Source organism: Onychostruthus taczanowskii, unplaced genomic scaffold (assembly GCF_017590055.1).
Source record: "Onychostruthus taczanowskii isolate IOZ18803 unplaced genomic scaffold, ASM1759005v1 scaffold56, whole genome shotgun sequence".
In the NCBI taxonomy this organism is placed as follows: Eukaryota; Metazoa; Chordata; class Aves; order Passeriformes; family Passeridae; genus Onychostruthus; species Onychostruthus taczanowskii.
In genome coordinates this window covers 1032570-1049361 of record NW_024503235.1, presented here as the reverse complement: position 1 = coordinate 1049361, position 16792 = coordinate 1032570, and the positions used below count along the sequence as shown (strand labels likewise).

The 16792-nt window shown below is 54.1% G+C and overlaps 1 protein-coding gene across 2 annotated transcripts; it reads left to right on the top strand.

The window, feature by feature from the left end:
* Window positions 1–3438: 3438 nt before the first annotated feature.
* Window positions 3439–16583, top strand: CAP1 (cyclase associated actin cytoskeleton regulatory protein 1). 2 transcript variants are annotated; one of them, XM_041417400.1, is made up of 13 exons: window positions 3439–3488; window positions 9158–9270; window positions 9502–9602; window positions 10017–10094; window positions 11885–12028; window positions 12504–12589; window positions 12673–12778; window positions 12866–13040; window positions 13632–13807; window positions 13996–14119; window positions 14218–14300; window positions 14743–14886; window positions 15207–16583. In XM_041417400.1, exons 2-13 carry the CDS (start codon window positions 9177–9179, stop codon window positions 15288–15290), a joined length of 1395 nt encoding a protein of 464 aa, XP_041273334.1. In that variant the 5' UTR covers window positions 3439–3488; window positions 9158–9176; the 3' UTR covers window positions 15291–16583. The 2 variants fall into 2 exon arrangements, with proteins under 2 accessions (XP_041273334.1, XP_041273333.1); XM_041417399.1 differs by having other exon boundaries at window positions 3467–3475.
* Window positions 16584–16792: the final 209 nt, after the last annotated feature.

Below are 16792 nucleotides of genomic sequence, written 5' to 3'. Positions count from 1 at the left end.
GTGCCCAGTTGTGTGATCAGCCCTGGGTCCCAGCTGAGGGGTCCCACAGGCTCCTGGGCCAGCCCTGACCTTGGGGGGCCTGTGCAGGAGGGGAGCAGAGGACTGCAAAGGGGACAAAATCAAACAGAAAGCAGCACATGAACCTGCAGAGCTCCATCCTCTGGCACCAAGGACCTCAGTGGCTCAGGCAGGAGTGACAATTCCAGAGCTGACAGTCTATTTACCCTGCAGGGGAAAAGTGGAAGTGTGGAGTCTCTCCTCGCAGAAGGAGAGGAATAAACCCCCTCCTTACCTGCAGGAAAAAAAACCCAAAAAGCCTCGGGTTTATCTGGCAGCAGGGTTTGTGAAATATCCCAGTGGAGAGGATGGATTTCCCTGGGCTGGAAGGATCCAGGAGCAGCAGGAATTGCCCAGGGTTGGCTCCAAACACCTCAAGCTGAGCCAAGAACAGGTTCCCACAGGCAGGGTGTCACCTCAGAGTCCCCAGAGAGGCTGGCTCAGGGGACAGATCCAGGTGGAAATCAGCTCAGCCTGGGAAGGAGCAGCAGGAATGCTGGAGCAGGGCTGTGCTCGGGACGAGTGCTGGGCTCTGTCACCACCTGGGGACAGCAGAGTTAACCCAGGCCAGCTGTGCACGGTGGCTGTCACTGCTGTCCCCAGGGGTCACCCTGTCTGTGCCACCAGGCTGAGGTCACTCCATTCGTCTGCAAACACAGGCTGACGTGTTTTGGTGGGCTTTGGTTAATATTTTGCAAGAGCCACCGTTCCCAAGTTTGTTAGCAGCCCCAGGGCTGCTGCACGTGGACAGAAACGATGGGGCAGTGACGTGATTTCCTGCTGAAAAAAAAAAAAAAAAAAAAAAAAAAACACCAAAAAAACCCCAAAAAAAACCCCATAAATCCATTTTCCCAGGGAAAATGAAGCTGAGCTGCAGTGCCTCCCTCACCCCACCACAAGGGACAAGTGCTCTCCTGTGGCTGCAAGTACCCAAAGGCTGCTGTCAGAGACAAAACAGAGCTGAAACATGAAGCAAATATTCCCGTGGTGCTTGGAGAAAAGGGGGATGAGGCACCAGCCACGGGGCAGGGATGGAGCAGGCCAGGTCACCGAAACACACTGCTCCTGTGTGTGCCAGGAACTGGGTTTTTATCCCTCCAGAACTGGGCTTTCATCCCTCCAGGAACTGGGTTTTTATCCCTCCAGAACTGGATTTTTATCCCTCCAGAACTGGATTTTTATCCCTCTAGGAACTGGGTTTTTATCTCTCTAGGAACTGGGTTTTTATCCCTCCAGGAACTGGGGTTTTATCCCTCCGGAACTGGGTTTTTATGCCTCCAGAATTGGGTTTTTATCCCTCCAGGAACTGGGTTTTTATCCCTCTAGGAACTGGATTTTTATCCCTCCAGAATTGGATTTTTATCCCTCCAGAATTGGGTTTTTATCCCTCCAGGAACCGCGTTCAGCCCTACGGAGCCAGCCCAGGAGCAGACCCGGCCGGGGCAGGGCAGGGCCAGCCCCGCTCTCCTCTTCCCCGTTCTCAGGTTACTTTTTGCTCCTCTCCCCGTTCCCTGGGATTTCTCCTTCCTCTCCCCATGGATGCTGCCCACCCGGATCCCCCGAGGCAGGACCTGGCTGCTTCCTCCCTACCGCGCCTTTCAGGGTGCTGTAAAACAGGCACTGGCGGTGTCTGATTTTCTATTTGGCATTCTTATTTTCTGTTCTGCACCACGCCTGATGCTGACGGGGACGGGACACAGTGGGCAAGGTGGAGAACGAGCCGAGAAAACCAGAAAGGAGTTTGGGGGAGTTCGGGAGCTGCGAGCAGCGGGGTCTGCCGGGCTCCGAGCGCTCTGCCCGGGCAGGGGGAGAGCTGGGGGACCCCAAGGGAATGGGGGGGGGACCGTGAGCGGGGGGCTCCCATCCCGGACCGTGAGCGGGGGGCTCCCGTCCCGGACCGTGAGCGGGGGGCTCCCATCCCGGACCGTGAGCGGGGTGTTCCCATCCCGGACCGTGAGCGGGGGGCTCCCATCCCGGACCGTGAGCGGGGTGTTCCCATCCCGGACCCGCGGGATGGGAGAGCAAAGCCTCGGAGGGTTCGGGGTGCCGCAGCGGGAACCGGGAGCGGTAGAACCTCACCGGGAGAGGCAGAGCCTCACCGGGTGGCACCGGAGCATCACCGGGGTGTCGGCACAGCCTCACCGGGGTGTCGGCACAGCCTCACCGGGAGAGGCACAGCCTCACCGGGAGCGGCACAGCATCACCGGGTGTCGGTAGAGCCTCACCGGGTGTCAGCACAGCCTCAACCGGTGTCGGCACAGCCTCACCGGGTGGCACCGGAGCATCACCGGGGTGTCGGCAGAGCCTCACCGGGAGCGGCACAGCATCACCGGTGTGTGTCGGCACAGCCTCACCGGGTGTCGGCACAGCCTCACCGGGTGGCACCGGAGCATCACCGGGTGTCGGCACAGCCTCGCCGGTGTCGGCACAGCCTCACCGGGGAGCGGCACAGCCTCACCGGGTGGCACCGGAGCATCACCGGGTGTCGGCACAGCCTCGCCGGTGTCGGCAGAGCCTCGCTAGGTGTCAGCAGAGCCCCGCCGCCCGCTCCCAGCGAGCCGTGACCATCTTTGGTAGCGCAGCCGGGCAGGAAGCGGCGGCCGGGGCTTCTCCCCCTCCTCCTCCTCCTCCTCCTCCTCCTCCTCCTCTGTGCCAGCCTGACAACGTGTCCCTGCCGTGACCGGACAGTGTCCCGTTCCTCCCCAGGACAGCACCTTTCTCCCACCCGCCCCAGAGGGGTCTTGACCCCAGCCCCCAGCTTTTGGGGGTCCCGTTGATCCCTTCCACCTCCTCCCAGCCCCAGCAGAGCCCACCCCCCTCCCTAACCAAACCCTGCCGCTGCAGGACGGGGCCGGACCCCTCCCCAAGGGGGTCTCCTCCCCTCTAACCCCACCCTGGCGGCATCTCCAGACCCCAACCTCCAGCCTTGCCCCTCTCCCAAAGCACCCTCACCCCTTTCGGGGGGTCCCAAGCCTCCTGAGGACCCCCGTACCCGCACAGCCCCTGCTGGGGGGTGAACAGCCCACCCCGGGGGCCCCAGATGGGGCTCCCAGACCCCCCCAGCCCCTCTGTGTGACCCCGCGCGGGTCCCGGAGCCCCCCCAGCCCCTCCGGGGGTCCCGAATCCCCCCGGGGGTCCCGGGCCCCATCCGGCCCCTTGGCCCCGCCCACACACGAGACGCTGATCCCGCCCCCTCACCTACAGACCACGCCTTTCATTTACTCCACCAATCGCAGGGCGGCATCCTCCCCGAAGCTCCACCCCCTCGCCACACCGCTCAACGGTTCTGACCACGCCTCCCCCCCCGCCCGCCAATCGCGAGGCGGCTCTCCCGAAGCCCCGCCCCCCTCCGCGCCGCGCCGCGCCGCGCGCCGTGCGCACATCCGGCGCGCGGGGCGGGGGCCGGAAGCGGCCGGGGGTGAGCGGCACCGGTATGGGCACCGGGCACGGCGGGGCTGGGGATATGAGGGTGGGGTGAGCGGTACTGGCACCGGGCACGGCCGGGGCTGAGGGTCTGAGGGTGGGGGTGAACGGCACCGGCATCAGCACCGGGCACGGCCCGGGCTGGGCATCTGAGGGAGGGAGTGAACGGCACCGGTGCCGGGTACGGCGGGGCTGAGTGTGTGAGGGTGGGAGAGAGCGATACTGGCGCCGCTACCGGGCACGGCGGGGCTGAGGGTCTGAGGGTGGGGGTGAACGGCACCGGTACCGGCACCGGGCACGGCCGGGGCTGGGGATCTGAGTGTGAGCGGTACCGGCACCGGGACACGGCCAGATCTGGGGGCGGTACCGGCGAGAGTGAGCGGGCACCGGGATCAGCACCGGGATCAGGACCGGGCACCGGGGGCAGTACCGGCGAGACGGGACCGGGGACCGCAGGACCGCGGGCCTTTGGGGGATCCCGGGGGGCGGGAGAAGCCCCGGCCCGGTTGAGTCTGGATCCCCCGAGGCGGCGGTTTGGGGTAAATTGGGCACGGAACGGCGCAAACGCCCCCGGGGCTCGGTTACCGGGGCTGCACCGGCTCACCGGCACACGCAGGCGGGGCTGATCCGGCTGTTCCCCGCTTTGCCGCAGCCCGGAGCGAGGATTTCCGTGCTCCATCCCCCGGCTCCATCTCCATCTCCATCCCCCGGGGTGGCGCCCGTCCTCAGCCTGTTGCCGGTTCCTCCTCTGCGGGTGCTTGGCGTGGGATAAATGCGCGATTCCGTGGGATTCCGTGCTGGAGGAGTGGGGAAAATAACAATTACGGGGTTGTTCTGCTTCTGGAACCCCCCCGGGTTTACCCCGAGGAACCCGTGGCATCAGGTGTGCCCGTTCTCTGCCAGCCTGGGATGTTGCTGAGCTCTCTGAAAGCCAAAAATATCCCCAATTGTTCATGCAGAAAGTTCAGCCAAGCGGCCCGAGCTGGAGCAGGCACGGCAGGGATGCTGAGCGGCTTCCACGCTCGGAATTCCTGATCTGCAGCTCCCTGCTCAGAGCCCACATCCTTGGTTACCTCCCTGCTGGATCCATCACCCTGCCAGGGAAAGGAAGTGAGAGGAGTGTGGCAGCTGAGGCTGGCAGGCACAAACCTCCTAATTCACATAATTGTGCTGAAAAAGGAGCTTTTGCTCCAGCGCCAGGCTTTAACCCCCTCTTAACCCGTGAGTAAAACACCAAGTAACATTTTTAATGGCTTCAGGAGGATTTGTTGTATGGGAAAGCTGGAACAGGGGCCAGATGGATTTTTTTTTTTTTTTTTTTTAAAGCACTCTTGGTTTTCTAAATAAAGTGGATCTGAAATAGCAGGAGCAGCCAGCACGGGTTCTGGCGCAATGTCAGCAAGTATTGTTGGACTATAAACAGCTGAGATCTCTGTCCTGGCAGCTGCTGGGACCAGCAATAGCTGTCTTGTGTTCGTGGCTGCTCCTGACCACTGGCTAAATCCAGGCATTTGACTCCTGCCTTGCTTCAAATCATTCCTGCCTTGAGGAGCTGAACTGTTTAAAAAAGAAAAAAAAAAAAAATTCTTTGGGCTTTTGGCAGATATAAACCTTGGAAATCATCCGGTAGCTGATCCCCTGAGATATTCCAGTGTCAGCTCAGAAATAAACTGTGGTATGTTCCTAATTTAGTTGTCCCATCTTTATTTCTTTTGCCTGTAGAAACAGGAAGTAGCTGATGCAAATTCCGTGGTGCTGACAGCAGTGTGTCGGGCTCGGTGTGAGCAGAAGCGTAGGCTGGGCTTGCTTTGGCTATAAAACCAACGTTTGTGTCTTCCAGAATGTCTAAGAAAGGGCTCAGGTTCATGTGCTGTCTCAGGCAAGCTAATAATTTTCATTTTTGGTGTTTTTCTGAGGATTTGCTCGCTCTGAGGCTGGGACAAGCCAGCTCCTTGATGTTCCCCAAGCAGCAAGCTCCTCTTGCTGGGATGTGCAGGGTTTGGGGGAGCTGATGTTTTTTACCAATAGAATAATTTCCTTTTATTGCTCTGCTCAGCCTGTTTGTGGCACTGCGTGTCCAGAGCCGTGTTCCCAGGCTGTGATGGGAATAAAGGGCAGCTGATAGATGAACAAATGTGCTGTGAAAAGGATTGGCCCCTCTGGCCCTGGCTGAAGCTGTGTTTGCTGCTTCCGCTCCGCTGGTAATCAAAGTTCAATTGAATTTGAACAAGATTTAAATGTGTTGTGGTCCTGGGAGGGAGAGCTGCATCTCCAGCCCTGCACAGGGAGCTGGAAAAGTCTCCCTCATCCCTCTGGAGCACAGGGTGATGTGCAGAGCAACAATGACTCCTGGGTGATGTGCAGAACAAAAAATAAAATTTACTCTTGGATGGTCTGTGTGTCTCATCTTCCTCTTCAGAGAAGGGAAGCGAGATCTGATAATTTGCACTGAGACCTGTGAAGTCAATTTGTCACTTTCTCTGGAATTATTCTACATTCAAACAGGCCAGCAGACAGAACACTGGGTGCAGTCGTGGCAGCTCCACCGGGTGGTTGTTTTTATTTTCCTTGTCGGGTGGTAATCTCTGGGTGGCAATCTCTGATTTAGTTACAGCTCAATCTTTTTATTTCCCTCCTTGTGGGTATCCAGGCAGCAGAAATAGCTGCATCCACAGGGCAAAGAGCACAGGGAGGGTGAGTCAAGAGGAGGGACTGAGATCCAGGACTTTGGGTTGCCTGCACTTAGCTCTCATTTTGCTGCCAATTTACCACCTGACTTATCTTTTAAGTTGCCCTAATGCCACCCATTAAAAGGAAATTAAAACGAGTTCACCATCTGCCTGTCAGCAGCAGGTTTGCAGAGCTGGTGTGGGGCACTGGGAGCTGATGGCTCAGGAGAAACAAGGCAGGACTTGTCAATTGGAAAGGGAGGATTCGAGTCCCAAGGAACTCGGTGACTTTGGGACATTAATCCCACCCAGAGCCCAGGGGATGTGCTCCTCCAGCAGCTTCCTTTGCTGCCGGGGGTAGGAAGCAGTTTTCCATTTGGATTTTCTGCCCAGTAATCCTGATCCCAGCTGCAGTTTGCCACTGCTGGGGGTAGGAAGCAGTTTTCCATTTGGAATTTCTGCCCAGTAATCCTGATCCCAGCTGCAGTTTGCCACTGCTGGGGGTAGGAAGCAGTTTTCCATCTGGATTTTCTGCAGGATAATCCTGATCCCAGCTGCAGTTTGCCACTGCTGGGGGTAGGAAGCAGTTTTCCATCTGGATTTTCTGCAGGATAATCCTGATCCCAGCTGCAGTTTGCCACTGCTGGGGGTAGGAAGCAGTTTTCCATCTGGATTTTCTGCAGGGTAATCCTGATCCCAGCTGCAGTTTGCCACTGCCGGGGGTAGGAAGCAGTTTTCCATTTGGATTTTCTGCCCAGTAATCCTGATCCCAGCTGCAGTTTGCCACTGCTGGGGGTAGGAAGCAGTTTTCCATCTGGATTTTCTGCTGGATAATCCTGATCCCAGCTGCAGTTTGCCTCTGGGGCTGATCAGATTAGAGCCTGGCCTGGAATGTGCCGGGGATCAGCGCTGCAGAGCAGGGCTTTGCGTGTGCCCTTCCCTGTGGCACAGCCACCCTGGCAGGTGGCTCTTTTGGGGAACGTGAAAAATAAGTATTTTGTGGTCGGCTTTTTGCAAATATAAAAATGAATATTGTACGTGTTGTGTTAGAAAGTTGTGCTGTGTTAATTTTTCTTATGTTGCGCGTTAAATACAGTTTCAGGTTATAACAGAATGATAAAATAGAAACTATGTATGTGGGATATTTTTTTAAAGAGAGGAATGAGGTACTCTCATCGAGATAGCAGCCACAGGACTAAATCTTTCAGAGAAGGAGAATTTATTGCTCCATTATCAGCAGAAATCAACGTCTTCCTACCTTGCTCAACCCTGAAGATGCCACGTTAGGATTCAGAGGAAGAAGTTGACACTGACCAGACAGAATCCTTTGTTTGAATGGAATTTATGCATCATGCATGAGGTGTGTGAATGTGCAACAGGCTGTTGCTTTTAAGGGTTAATCCTCTGTTAACCCGTGTCCTTTTTCGGGCTTATTTTGCCCAGAAAGAAGTACCCGGACTGTCCCTAACTCTTTGTTTTTATTGTCCCATATTGTCCTAATCCAAACTGTCCACATTTTTATCACTCTATTTATACTGCTATTCCATAACCATTTTATTACTATTGAATTTTAACATTTTAAACCAAGTGATTGGTGTTTTTCACAGGGACAGAGCCCACACCGTGTGAGCGTGGGGGCGGCAGAGCCAGCCCTGCTCTCTCCTTGCTGCTCTGTGCTCTTTCTGCAGGGCTCAGGATTAAAGAAGCAGGAGTTTCAGCTTCTCTGGAATCTTTTTTAGTGTGGGTCTGGAAGCCATCCAGTCGGGTTTTGTGTGCAGAGTGTCCCCTGGCTCAGCGGGGACAGAGGAGGAAGCCGCTGCTCTTCCTCCTGGCCTCTCTCCTGCTGCCAGCAGGCAGAAAAGGGGTGGAAAAAGGCCTTGTTTGTCTTGTGACATCGGTGCTGGGCTCGTGACTAATGCTGGATCTGCCCCACATCCTCTGGAAATGAGGTGAAAACGTGCACTTTGAAGCAGCAGGGCTGAGAGGGCTTGTGAACAAAAGCAAAACTTGAGGTTTCCTCTCAGAGGGGATCCAGTGTCTGCGCAGTTGAGTAAACCCTGCCTTCCTCCTGGAGCATTCTGGGGATGTTTTGGGAAGGATCCCCTCTTCCAGGCAGGGCTTTGAGCTTCTGCAGGCTGCAGCAACCCCTTCAGAAGGAAGCTGTGTCCAGGCCACCGTGGTGATTCATGCTGTAAAATCTTTTGATGAGTGGTGATAAGATAAAAATGCCCTTGGTGACTTTGCTGCTCCCTCCCTGCATTCCCTGGGCATTACTCTGTTTGAGAGCATGACCTGTCTTGTTGCTTGGTGCAAAGCAGTAATTAATGGAAAGTTTATGTGACTTTTAAGACTTTTTCCAGATGACATGCAGCTAATGGTTTGCGTGCCTGGGCCTCTTTCCTGTGTGGTGGCTGCAGAGGAGGCTCTGCAGAGCTGCAGAGGAAGAACAGGGGCTGTTGTTGCAGAAGCAGCTCTCAGCTCGTGCAGCTGCTCCCCTTGGTGTGTGCCAGGGTGGCTCAGGCTCTGTGCTGGGCTGATCCTGAGCTCTCAGATGCTCCTGGGAGCAGTTCAGGACTCCAGGAGGTCCTTGCAGATGCATTTGGAGATTCAAACCCGGCGGTTTTCACCGTGAGCTCCCAGCAAAGCAGTTGAGCTGTGTGGTCACAGCTGGGACTTTGGCCAGGAGCTGACTGCAGTGAGAACCTGGGCAGACCTTTGTGTCACTGAGTGGTGTCACTACGAGGTTAGAAAGTGGAAGTTTTATGTCCTTACACATGTAAGGAGTCCTTAAAATGGAATAGAAACTATTAAGGAGCGAGTGTGGCAACAGCAAGAGGCTGTTGTGTAACCCTGCTGTCTTTGCTAATGTCAGGGTACACCGCTGGCCATCCTCAGGGTGCAGAGCTGGGCAGGAATGGTTCTCCTGGAACTGGTAGAGCTTGTACCAGGCAGCCAAAAAACCCTCTGTGGCACGTGGGGATGGAGCTAATTGTCTCCTGTCCGTGCAGGTTGTGGACAGCAGCAGACATGGAGAGGCTGGTGGAGCGGTTGGAGAAGGCTGTGGAGCGCCTGGAGAACGTGTGCCAAGGCCCTGGCATGTGTGGAGATGCCTCTGCCAAAGGTGAGAGGCCCAGAGCACCCCCCAGGCAGTGCCAGCAGCCGTGCAGAGCTGGCACAGGGCTCACTCTGAGGGAGCCAGGCTGGAGGGGGCTGCCCTGTGGAGATAAAACCTCTGTGGCTGCAGCACTTGCTCAGCTCTGGGCTCAGCCTGCTGCGGGTGGGAGGTGCAGCCGGGGCTGTGGCAGCCTGTGGGGTGCTCCTGGTGATCCCTGTGCTCTGGTTTTTCCCACAGGAGTGGCTCAGTACGTGCAGGCTTTCGATGCCCTGCTGGCCGGGCCAGTGGCCGAGTACACCAAGATCAGCAGAGAAGTTGGTGGGGATGTGCAGAAGCATGTAAGGACTCCTGTTCCCCTCTGCTCTAGGGGTGCTGCCTCTCCTTAGGGCTGGAAGGGCCAAATTTGCTGTCAGAGTCTGCATTCCTCTAGCACTGTATCCCAGGACCTTTAGAATCCCTGAGGATTCAAGGCAGATGCCCAGATAACCTCCAGGTTGCCACCTACACACTCAGGGTGAATCAAACCTTCTCCTGGAAATCCTTGAGAGCCTGGCTGTGTACAGACCTTGGGGCAGGCCTTTAGGAGGCCTGAGAGCTCCCCAGCCCTGGGCTGTGATGCTCTGGTGAGGCTCCTTTGGGATTGGGTTCCTCCAGGAATGTGCTGTGGGGTCAGTGTGGCTGGTTCCTCACAGCTGGGGTGATTTGTTCATGTGGCACAAAGGAATCTCCCTCATGTTTGTGTCTGTCCTTAGGCTGAGATGGTCCATGCAGGCTTGATGAGCGAGAGGGCTCTTCTGGTGGTGGCATCTCAGCACCAGCAGCCATCAGAGGTGAGTGTCCCCAGCCCTCCTCCAGTTCCTCTTTTGGCCCAGCTGTGACAGCCCAGCTTCCCCCAACACTCACAGCCACCCCTGACCCCGAGGGCAGAGGTCTCTGACCAGGGATTTCCCACACTCTGAAGGCATGAACTGCTCTGGGTGCTCCCCAGTATTGGGCAGAACCCTGGATGTTGGTTCTGGGAGCTGCAGAATTGGCATTTCCCAGTTGTGACAGCAGCAAGTGCTGTGGAGCTGTCAGCTCCCAGCCTCTGTCTCCAGTTTCACCTGGCACCAGCTCTGCTCAATCACTGCTCCCTGAGAACCTGCAGACAGGATCTTGTCTGAGCCAGGAGCCACCCTGGGATTTGTGTAGCTCCTGCTTTTCATTATGTGATGCTCAGAGACTTTCAGGCATCAAACTCCTCCAGGAGCAGAGCAGACACTTGTCTCTGCTGAATGGCCTCTGGATAATGGCTGGGCTTTTAGGATTGATTTGTCCTTAGCAGGTAATTTAACACTTTACCCTGGGCTGCTGCTTCTCAGCAGGATGTGTGGCTGAGAATCTGATCCTGAATGCATTGCCTTTTCCCTGCTGAGAACTGTTTTTTTTCCTGAGCAACAGGATCCCACCTTGCTTTTCTTTGCAGTTATTATCTCAGTGGTGGCTTCTACTGTTACATTGTGGGAGCTGGATTTCTGTGCTCCTTTCCTATTCACTGCAAAATAGATCTGCATCTTTTTCCCCAAAATCAGCGTTGGAGGGTCGTTATGTTCCACCAGGCTTGCTGGGGTGCAGCTCTGTGCAACCTCTAGCCTGAGAACCTGCTTACAAATCCCACGGACACGTTATTTAAATAAAGGATTATGAACAAAGAACAGCCTTAATCTAGGGTAGCTCTTTGTGCAGGTTGTCTGGCAGGAGTCTAATTCTGGAGCAGCCAGTTTAAAATGCAGAATGTGTGAACTCTCAGTGTTTGTGCTGAAGAATTTCCCCATCCTGTGACTGGAATGTGCTGCTGGGCTGGAGCTTCTGAAAGTGTGGCCTGGCCAGCAGTGCTTGGGACCTCTCAGTTTTCATCTAAACAGAGGAAAGAGCAGCAAAAGCAGAAGCTGAGGCTTTGGAAAGCAAGTTTTGCCCAAATTTGTCCCTCTCTGCTGCCACCAGCAGGAGATTCTCCGATGGTAAAGGAAAGAAAAGTTGTCTCAGAGACATCTCTGGAAACATGGAATTGGCTCTTTGCTGTGCTCTGACCCCAGAGCACTTCTGGCACTTCCAGTCAGCATTCCAAGGGAACAGCACACAGGAACAAATTTTTACCATCCAAACACTCGAGAAATAACTAGAATCCTCAAATTTGGCTTGATGGGGGTGACTTTTGAACTAGCTGGGACTCTGGTTGTGGGACAGGCTGTAGGAGCCAAACCTGCCCAGCACCCCTTTCTCCAAGGGTTCATGGAGGAGAGGAAAAATTGAACAAACTGTGTTGGAACAAAAGAACCCAGGAAAGGCAAATGCTATTTCTGTCCTCGTTACTAACAAGCTTTGTCAGTGTCTCCTGGATTGAACATGAGTCACAGTTCTTGGCGTTCTCCCACGGCGCCGATCCGGTGGGAGCAATGACTTCAGCTGGAGGAGCTGGGCTGTGGGACCAGGAGAGGCCAGGCCTGGACAGGAGCTGCAGCAGTCCCTGGTGCCAGTTGGAATCTTGTTCCCAGTCAGCATCACCTCAGCTGTGCGGCCATTCCAGAGCCCTGCTAATTAATCTCCCTAATTGTTGCTGTCCCTGTGTGTCGTTGTGCAGAACGCCTTCTCAGACCTTCTCAAGCCCATCTCGGAGCAGATCCAGGCTGTGCAGAATTTCAGGGAGAAGAACCGTGGCAGCAAACTGTTCAACCACTTATCAGCAGTCAGCGAGAGCATCCCTGCCCTGGGCTGGGTGGCCATGGTAAGGACTCCATGGGCAGGGTGTAGTTATGATATTTTATGAAAAATCCTTTGCTAGGATTTTTTTCTCCTGAGGAGCCTCAGGAAAGAAATGTAAACAATAACTATCTGCTGCTGTGGAATGCAACAGGTGCATCTGTGATTAGTGCATGTTAATTGTTTCTAATTAATGGCCAATCACAGTCAGCTGGCTCAGACTCTCTGAGAGTCACAAGCCTTTGTTATTCCATTCCATTCTTGTTCTTTCTAGCCTTCTCATGAATCCTTTTCTCTCTATTCTTTTTAATATAGTTTTAGTGTATAATTTTAATATAATATATATCTTAATATAATAAATCAGCCTTCTGAAACGTAAAGTCAAGATTCTTTTCTCCTCACACAAAGCATCAAACCATAGGCAGGGCTTTTCCTCGGGCTGCTGGGAGAGCCTGGCTCCTGGTGGGCTGCTCAGTGCCAACGTGTTCTCTCTGCTCTAGGCTCCAAAGCCTGGTCCTTACGTGAAGGAGATGACTGATGCTGCCATGTTTTACACCAACAGGATCCTCAAGGAGTACAAGGATGTGTAAGTTCAGCTTTTCGGGGTGGCTGAGCTTGGCCAGCTGGGGCTGCTCCTCAGCCTTTAATTCCTCCTCTTTGCCTTCTCAGAGATAAAAAACAAGTGGACTGGGTGAAAGCTTACCTGAGCATCTGGACAGAGCTGCAGGCCTACATCAAAGAGTACCACACCACGGGGCTGACCTGGAGCAAAACAGTGAGTGCTGGCCGCGGCAGGGAGCGCGGCGTCACCGCGGCGCAGCCGAGCCCCTGCCACTTCCTTCCCTCTTCTCTGCTCTTCCAGGGTCCTGTAGCCACAGCAGCAGGGGCTAAAGCACCTCCTGCCCCCCCGGCTGGGCTTGCACCCCCACCTCCAGGGCCTCCCCCTCCTCCTGCCCCCGCGAGCTCCAGCACAGACGACTCGGCCTCGCGCTCGGCGCTCTTCGCGCAGATCAACCGGGGAGAAGGGATCACCTCGGGTACGTCAGGGGCTCGGGGAGGGAGGGGCTGCTCTGCTGCTGCTCTGCTGCTGCTGCTGCTCCTTGTTTTCCTGCTGCCCCTCAATGCAGCTGCTTAAAGAGGACATAAAAACCCAGCCTGGGGTTGGTGCTTTCTCAGGGACAAAGGGAGCGCTCCTGGGGGAGAATTGTCACCCTCATCTGGCAGGTGGAGCAAGGCATGAACTTCCAGCTCTAAATCCCTGAGGCTGAGCCCTTTGGTTGCATCTTTCTGGTACAAAAAGTGTAATTTGGCAGCTGTTGTTTGCACAGAATTTTTCCCTTTTTTGTGTTACTTGGTGACTGGGCTCGGGGCTTTTTCCAGCTGCAGAGTGGAAGAGCTGGCACACTCTGGTTCTGTGGTTCACGTCGTGTTCTTGTCAATATTGCACCAGCATTTCCTGCTTCCTCCTTCCCTTCCTGTCTCTCACACTTGGGCTCAACTTAGCCCCAGTCCCAAGAGTTTATTTGTGTTTTGACAAGTGTTATCTTGACTGGTGTAACCACTGCCTGGTGTTTGGGGAGCTGCATTCCTGGAGGGGAGCTGGCTCTCAGGTTTGCCTTCTCTTGCAGGCTTAAGGCACGTCTCAGATGACATGAAAACCCACAAGAATCCAGCCCTGAAGAACCAAGGGGGCCCTGTGAGAACTGGCCCCAAACCTTTCACTGCTCCCAAACCTGCCTGTAATGCTAATCCCTCCCCAAAGGCACCTCCATTGCTAGAATTAGAAGGCAAAAAGTGGAGAGTGGTGAGTGCCTGGTGCTGGCAGGAGTGGGTTGGAGGGATGGGAGCTTTGGGGAAGCAAAGGGGGAACTTCTGGAGAACTTTCTCCTAAGAGGCACCAGCCTGAAGGCACCTGCTTGTTTTTAAAGGGGATTTTCATGGATTAATTGCTCTGCATTCAGAAAATGAAGGGTGTTTCCCCTGCCTTTTCAGGAAAACCAGGAGAATGCCACTAACCTGGTCATCAGTGACACAGAGTTGAAGCAGGTAGCCTATGTTTTCAAGTGCACAAACAGCACACTCCAAATCAAAGGCAAGATCAACTCCATCACCCTCGGTGAGTGGGGAGAGCCCTGAAAGCTGCTCCTGCCTGCTGGTGTGTGTGCAGGAGCTGGAGCCTCCAAAATCTGTGCCCTGATCTGCTTTTCTTTGCAGATAACTGCAAGAAGCTGGGTCTGGTGTTTGATGATGTGGTGGGCATTGTGGAGATCATCAACAGCAGGGATGTTAAAGTTCAGGTGAGTGGCCTGTTCTCTCTCCTGCCTCTGGAGCAGTTGTATTTCCAGACCAGGAGCGTGCAGCTGTGGAGAATACCCATGAAACACCATCTGTGCCTTGGGAAAGGGCTGAAATTTGTGTCTTGGAGCTGTTTCAGGGTTTGGGTAGAAAGCACATTTGGCTGCCAAAGCAGGAGGCCAGCAGCAGGTTTTATTCCAGTTCAGTTTGGGCATCTGGTTTGGGAAGGTCAGTTTACCCAGTGCTGGCTCAAGTTTTGTTCTGAAGAGGTCAGAACATGAAACTGGGGAAAATTGCAAACAAAAACTTTGGATTTTTGCTAAAGGTGGGAATACTTGAATCAAGGGGAAGGGCTTGGACTCAAACCTCTTGCCTTGAAAGAAAACACACCAAAAAAATGCTGTGGCTGCCCAGTTTAAACTAATTCTGCTCCTGCCCTGCCAGGTCATGGGTAAAGTGCCAACAATTTCCATCAACAAGACAGATGGGTGCCACGTGTACCTGAGCAAGAGCTCCCTCGACTGCGAGATCGTCAGTGCCAAGTCCTCGGAGATGAACGTGCTCATCCCCACCGAGGGGGGCGACTTTGTGAGTGCTGCTTGGGAATCCCCCTGCAGCCCTGCTGGGGCTGGGGGCTGCAGGGGCTGTGCCTTGATAGAGCCCTGCACGGAGGGTTGGTCACAGTGGGGAAATGTTGGTGGAGTTTGGGGGTTGTGGGTGGTGATCTGATTTATGAAAATAGCAAAAAAAATCATCTGTGAGTAAGATTATTGCTGGTTTGTGAGAGCTGCTTCTTCCTCAGGATCTTTTGGGGGCAAGAGAAAAGAAATGCCTGAAGCAGTGGGAGTGATTACTAATCTCAGCCATAAAGTGATTTTTAACTACAGCTTTCTGTTTTTACCCTCCAGACTGAATTCCCTGTCCCAGAACAGTTCAAGACAGTGTGGAACGGTCAGAAGTTGGTTACCACTGTGACAGAAATTGCTGGCTAAGCCGAAAAGCTCCAAGGCTCACGCCCTCCCCTGGCCCTGCTGTGGGACAAATCTGCTTTCAGATGATTCTCTTAGATTCCTTGTACCTTTCTGCTCTCAAACTGCTTCTCTTCTACCCGAGAGACACAGCTGCCTGCCATCACTGAGATTCCTCTGCCTGGGGCTTGGCGTTGGTGGCGGGGCAGTGGTTGTCACCTCTCTCAGCAGGAAGGTTTCTTTTTTTCTCTCCCCTTGTCCCATCTAACTGCACCAATCGATCAGAGTCTCGGTGAACTTCACAGCCAGTCCTGGCAGTTGGCTTTCAGAGTGTTGTTTTTGTATTGCCTTTAAGCAAAACTGTTCATGTGAGAGGAATGTTTTCCCCTTTTTAACGAGCGACAGTGTCTCTTGGAGGCCACGGCACCCAGCTGTCCTGGGGAGCTCCTGCAAGCTGCTCCAGCTCCCTGGAGGCAGCACAGGACATGGGAACGGTTTTGTCGGACCAAAGGCTGAGGACCTGGGCCAATTCCACCCTGATTTCTCTTCCATCATTCCCACTAGCTCAGTGCATTCCTGATTGTGCCATGACAGGAGGCTTTCATGCCCCAGTGCCACAGGAAGGCTGCAGTGCTGTCACCACGGCCACCCAGCAGCCTGGCTGGTAGCTTGGAGCTGAGCACCTCCCATTCCATGAGCCCTCCACCTTCACCAGGCAACCTTTGCCCCAGGGCTTCCTTCCTGGAGCAGCTGAGCTCGGGTTCAGTCTCCCAGGATGTTTTTTTTCCTGAAGCTGTGCCCTTCCCCAGAGGAAGGAGCTCCTCCATTCCAGGTCAGTAGTGCAGAGCTGTAAATACCCCAGTTGGATCAAGTCGGTTCATCACTCTCTTCCTCATCTGCAATCAGCCCCCTCTGAATCCTCCCCCTTTTATCCCCCCTGTTGCTTGGCTCTTTATTTTGGTGGAAGTTTGTAGCCTCTGTTCCAGGGCCCTGGAGCAGAGTGATGGATCACACAGTACTGTACTGACCCACAAAGGGAGCTGCACGTGCTTTGACCTTCATTTTTCCAACGCCTCGGGTGGCATAAGCATATCTTAAATGCATTTCTTCTGTAAAGTGTCAATGTTCTTTTTCTCTAGTACAAAACTTACAAAAAAAGAAAAAAAAAAAGGAAAATTATGCAATTTTTTTTTTTTTTATTTTGAAACTGTCCTGTGACTTGTACTTGTCTTCTCCTGAGGCTTGTGAAAAAAACCTTTCTTATGTACTTAAAATTATACAGAAGATAGAATAAAGTTAATGCCAACTTGCTCATTACTGTGGCTCTTGTCTCTTTTTGGGGGCACACAGGAGCTCAGGCAGGACAGGCTCCCCCCTCTGCCTGACCCTGCCTTGATTCCTTGGAATACTTCCCAGACTTTCCTCAGCTCCCCTCCAAACACAGTCAGCAGTTAGCCAAGCTTTTATTTAGTTGGTTAGATGGCAAGTTCTTTATTGATTTAATTGTACAAAAGAACATAAACCAA